At 48.7% G+C, this 3,314-nt stretch overlaps 1 protein-coding gene across 1 annotated transcript; it reads left to right on the top strand.

The window, feature by feature from the left end:
- The first annotated feature begins 942 nt into the window (after positions 1-942).
- Positions 943-2,526, top strand: LOC123154990 (WRKY transcription factor WRKY28). Its single transcript, XM_044573575.1, has 2 exons — positions 943-1,620; positions 1,736-2,526. The coding sequence occupies exons 1-2, from the start codon at positions 1,063-1,065 to the stop codon at positions 2,150-2,152; spliced, it is 975 nt and encodes a 324-aa protein (XP_044429510.1). The 5' UTR covers positions 943-1,062; the 3' UTR covers positions 2,153-2,526.
- Positions 2,527-3,314: the final 788 nt, after the last annotated feature.

A 3,314-nucleotide genomic window follows, 5' to 3' on the forward strand; every position in this document is an offset into this window, starting at 1 on the left:
CTCTAGTTCTTCTGTTGGGACAATTTTGACAGAGCTCTGTGTAGATTGTTGTCGGCTCCTCAGGTGCCGAGTTTAGGGTTTCTCGTCGACGCGATGGCGAAATTATGTGTCTGGTTCTTTAGATCGATTCAAAGTTTCAACGGCGAGGATAACGACTCCAAGGCACTGGTCCTTAGGGGCACATACATGATGACTTGATGGATGTCATTGACAAGGTCAAGTGGCTCCGGTACGGGAGTTGTGACAGCGGCAGGTCGACGGTTCATTCTAACGGCGGCAGTTATTGTTCGTTGGTCCAAGAACCTTAATGTTTTTTTATGTTTGTGGTACTTTGTACTTCTATTGAATTTTTATAATACATCTGAACCGTTTTTTAGAAAAACTTATACTCCCTCTGTAAACTAATATAAGAGCATCCAGATCACTAAAATAGTTCTCTAAATGTTCTTATATTTCCTTATGGATGGAGTACATAAGAGAAAACATCACGACTCAGATAAATAAAAGCCGGCAAAAAGATACATATATCCCTTTGTGACTATTAAAGAAAAAACCGAGGCCGGCCGCACGCAATTTTCTTTGCTGGGGTGCCAAAATGTAAGCATGAAAAGCATTGCTAGTTGTTGGCACGCGATGGCTCTCCTTGACCAACCGGAGACCCCAAAGAAAGTGCTTCTGTTATGTCCCCACCCCACTCAACTAATCAGACAATTCCCACGTATTCCTCCAACCTAAAGCAAATCCATCCATGATCCACCGATTCCCTCATGCTGATTGTCACCCACAAAAACAAATCCCTTGTAGTAGTACTTCTTCTTGCCAGCTTCACTAAAAATATTCTATCGCGGTCACGGCGACCAAAAGATGCGCGACCATAAATTGATGGTCACCCTCCCCCTCCTCTATAAATTGATGTCCGCGCGCTTCCTCCCAGCCACGACCAGTTCTCTAGCTCATGCCCATCTAGCTTCCCGGTCTTCTTCTTCGACTTCTTCCTCGGCTGCCGCCTGTTTGCCGATAGATTCTTTTCCATTCTCAAGCTACAGCGAATTCAAGGTAGACATGGACGAGCAGTGGATGATCGGGCAGACTTCCCTCAGCCTTAGCCTCAACGTCGGCGGGCCTACGGCGCGGCGAGGTGCTCCTCCGGTGAGCAAGGTCCTCGTGGAGGAGGACTTCATGTCCTCCAGGAAAAATCACGAGGTCGAGGCACTGGAGGCCGAGCTCCGGCGAGTGGGCGAGGAGAACAGGAGGCTCAGCGACATGCTTCGCGCGCTGGTGGCCAAGTACGCCGACCTGCAGGGCAAGGTCAGCGGCATGATGGCGGCGGCCTACCACCACCAGTCGTGGACGACATCGGAGGGCGGCTCCTCGGCGTCGGCGATCAGAAAGCGCCCCCGCAGCGACAGCCTCGACACGGCCAGCCGCAACCCTTCGCCTCCGCTCACCGCGGCCGGCAGCAGCGGCCGCTTGGCCGTCAGCGTCACCGTTGGCCCCGACCAGGCGGAGTGCACGTCCGTCCAGGAGCCCTGCAACAGCAAGCGCGTCCACGCCGACGAGGTCAAGGCCAGCAGGGTCTCCAAGCTCTACGTCCACGCCGATCCCTCCGACCTCAGCCTCGTAAGTAACGAACACCCAGCACCGACCGTCCATCTTCTTCCTCGTGATTATCGATCGCGACGAAAGTTCTTGCCGTCCATTAACTAATCAATTTGCGCTTGGTTTTGACGAGCAGGTGGTGAAGGATGGGTACCAATGGCGGAAGTACGGGCAGAAGGTGACCAAGGACAACCCGTGCCCGAGGGCCTACTTCCGGTGCTCGTTCGCGCCGTCGTGCCAGGTGAAGAAGAAGGTGCAGCGCAGCGCCGAGGACAAGACCGTGCTTGTCGCCACGTACGACGGCGACCACAACCACGCACCGCCGCCCAAGCAACAAAGTTCTAGTAGCAGGAAGAGCGGCGACGCAGCCGCCGTCCGCGTATCAGCTGCGCCGGTGCTTGCCCAGCAGCAGCGGAAGCAGGAAGCTTCGACGGCGGAGCAGGTGGCCGATAGGAAGAACCTGGTGGAGCAGATGGCGGCGACACTGACGAGGGACCCCGTGTTCAAGGCGGCACTCGTCTCGGCGCTCTCTGGTCGGATCCCTGTTGCTTGACCGGAAAGCTGCCAGGCCAGCATAGGAGAATATAGTCACATGAGCAAAACACTTCTTCAGAGGAAAAAAACAGAAGAAAACATTACATGTATTATTGATGTAAATGAATCCTAGACCCGCAAATTGGGGCCATGGAAACCGGATCCTCTAATTTAGGGAAGGAAAGTCACGGTGACAGAGTGCTAGCCTAGTGTAAAATGAAGAAAAAAAATTAGGGACTGTTAGCAGGTTGTTTACTGTTGGTATTTATTGTAGATATTATTACTCTAAAATTAATTTTAGTTTATCATCAATTTGTTGGTATGTAAATATTATAAATGTACACAGCTGATCTGTAATTTACAAATTAATTTAAGTTTTTTTAGCCTTGATCATATGGACTGATAGAAGGTGTACCGTAGCTTCTTTAACTTCCCTTCTGTATGTTAGAGAGTTCCAGGCCATGGGGTGAAATATGGAGCCCACACGCTCTGTATGGCTATGTCGTGTGGGGCGCATAGAGCCCCACTAGCCACCTCTCTGCAACATATGATGTTGGATGACCCAAAAACCGGAGGATTTTTTTTATCATAGTTCTCAACATAGGCATCATGGGCAACTATCTCTTCTCCGCGGCAGAAGGGAGAAAACTAACTCTTCTCAAAGGGTTGATCTCAACGGAATTTGCCAACAGACGAAGGAAATCGATGCCATCATCGTTCTCAACACCAAGGCATCATGAAAAACATCTTCATCTACTTCATCACTATTATTTCCATCGACAACATTTACCTTGCCCCGTTTATGAACAGTTACTATAGATCGGTTATGGTTATCACTTCCGGGTGTTAATTGATGTTTAGTAGTGATGTTTCTTTGTTATTGGTGAATCCTTTGTACTTACAGATTGTTTATCATATTCATACTCCACTAATCATGTTCATTATTATTTCTTGTAAGTAAAACACCATGTTCTTGAGGATGTGGGAGAAGCCTATTGTTGCTACTCATGTGAAATGGCATAGAGTTTGAAGTTTGATAATATGATGTGGTGTAATTCTCTAGTGGTGATGTGCAAACGTCAACCACATGTTGCTTCACCTTTATGGAATATAATAGAACATTATGATATAACAATTTTAAGAGGGGAAGTCGTAATGATAGAATACTGAAACCCATGTCT

This window comes from Triticum aestivum, chromosome 7A (assembly GCF_018294505.1).
Source record: "Triticum aestivum cultivar Chinese Spring chromosome 7A, IWGSC CS RefSeq v2.1, whole genome shotgun sequence".
Taxonomy (NCBI): Eukaryota; Viridiplantae; Streptophyta; class Magnoliopsida; order Poales; family Poaceae; genus Triticum; species Triticum aestivum.

Bases quoted from the DNA above. Each gene is read 5' to 3' on its own strand.
- LOC123154990 (XM_044573575.1), top strand. From the start codon at position 1,063: ATGGACGAGCAGTGGATGATCGGGCAGACTTCCCTCAGCCTTAGCCTC. The intron at 1,621-1,735 runs GTAAGTAACGAA...TTTGACGAGCAG, and splicing joins ATCCCTCCGACCTCAGCCTC to GTGGTGAAGGATGGGTACCA.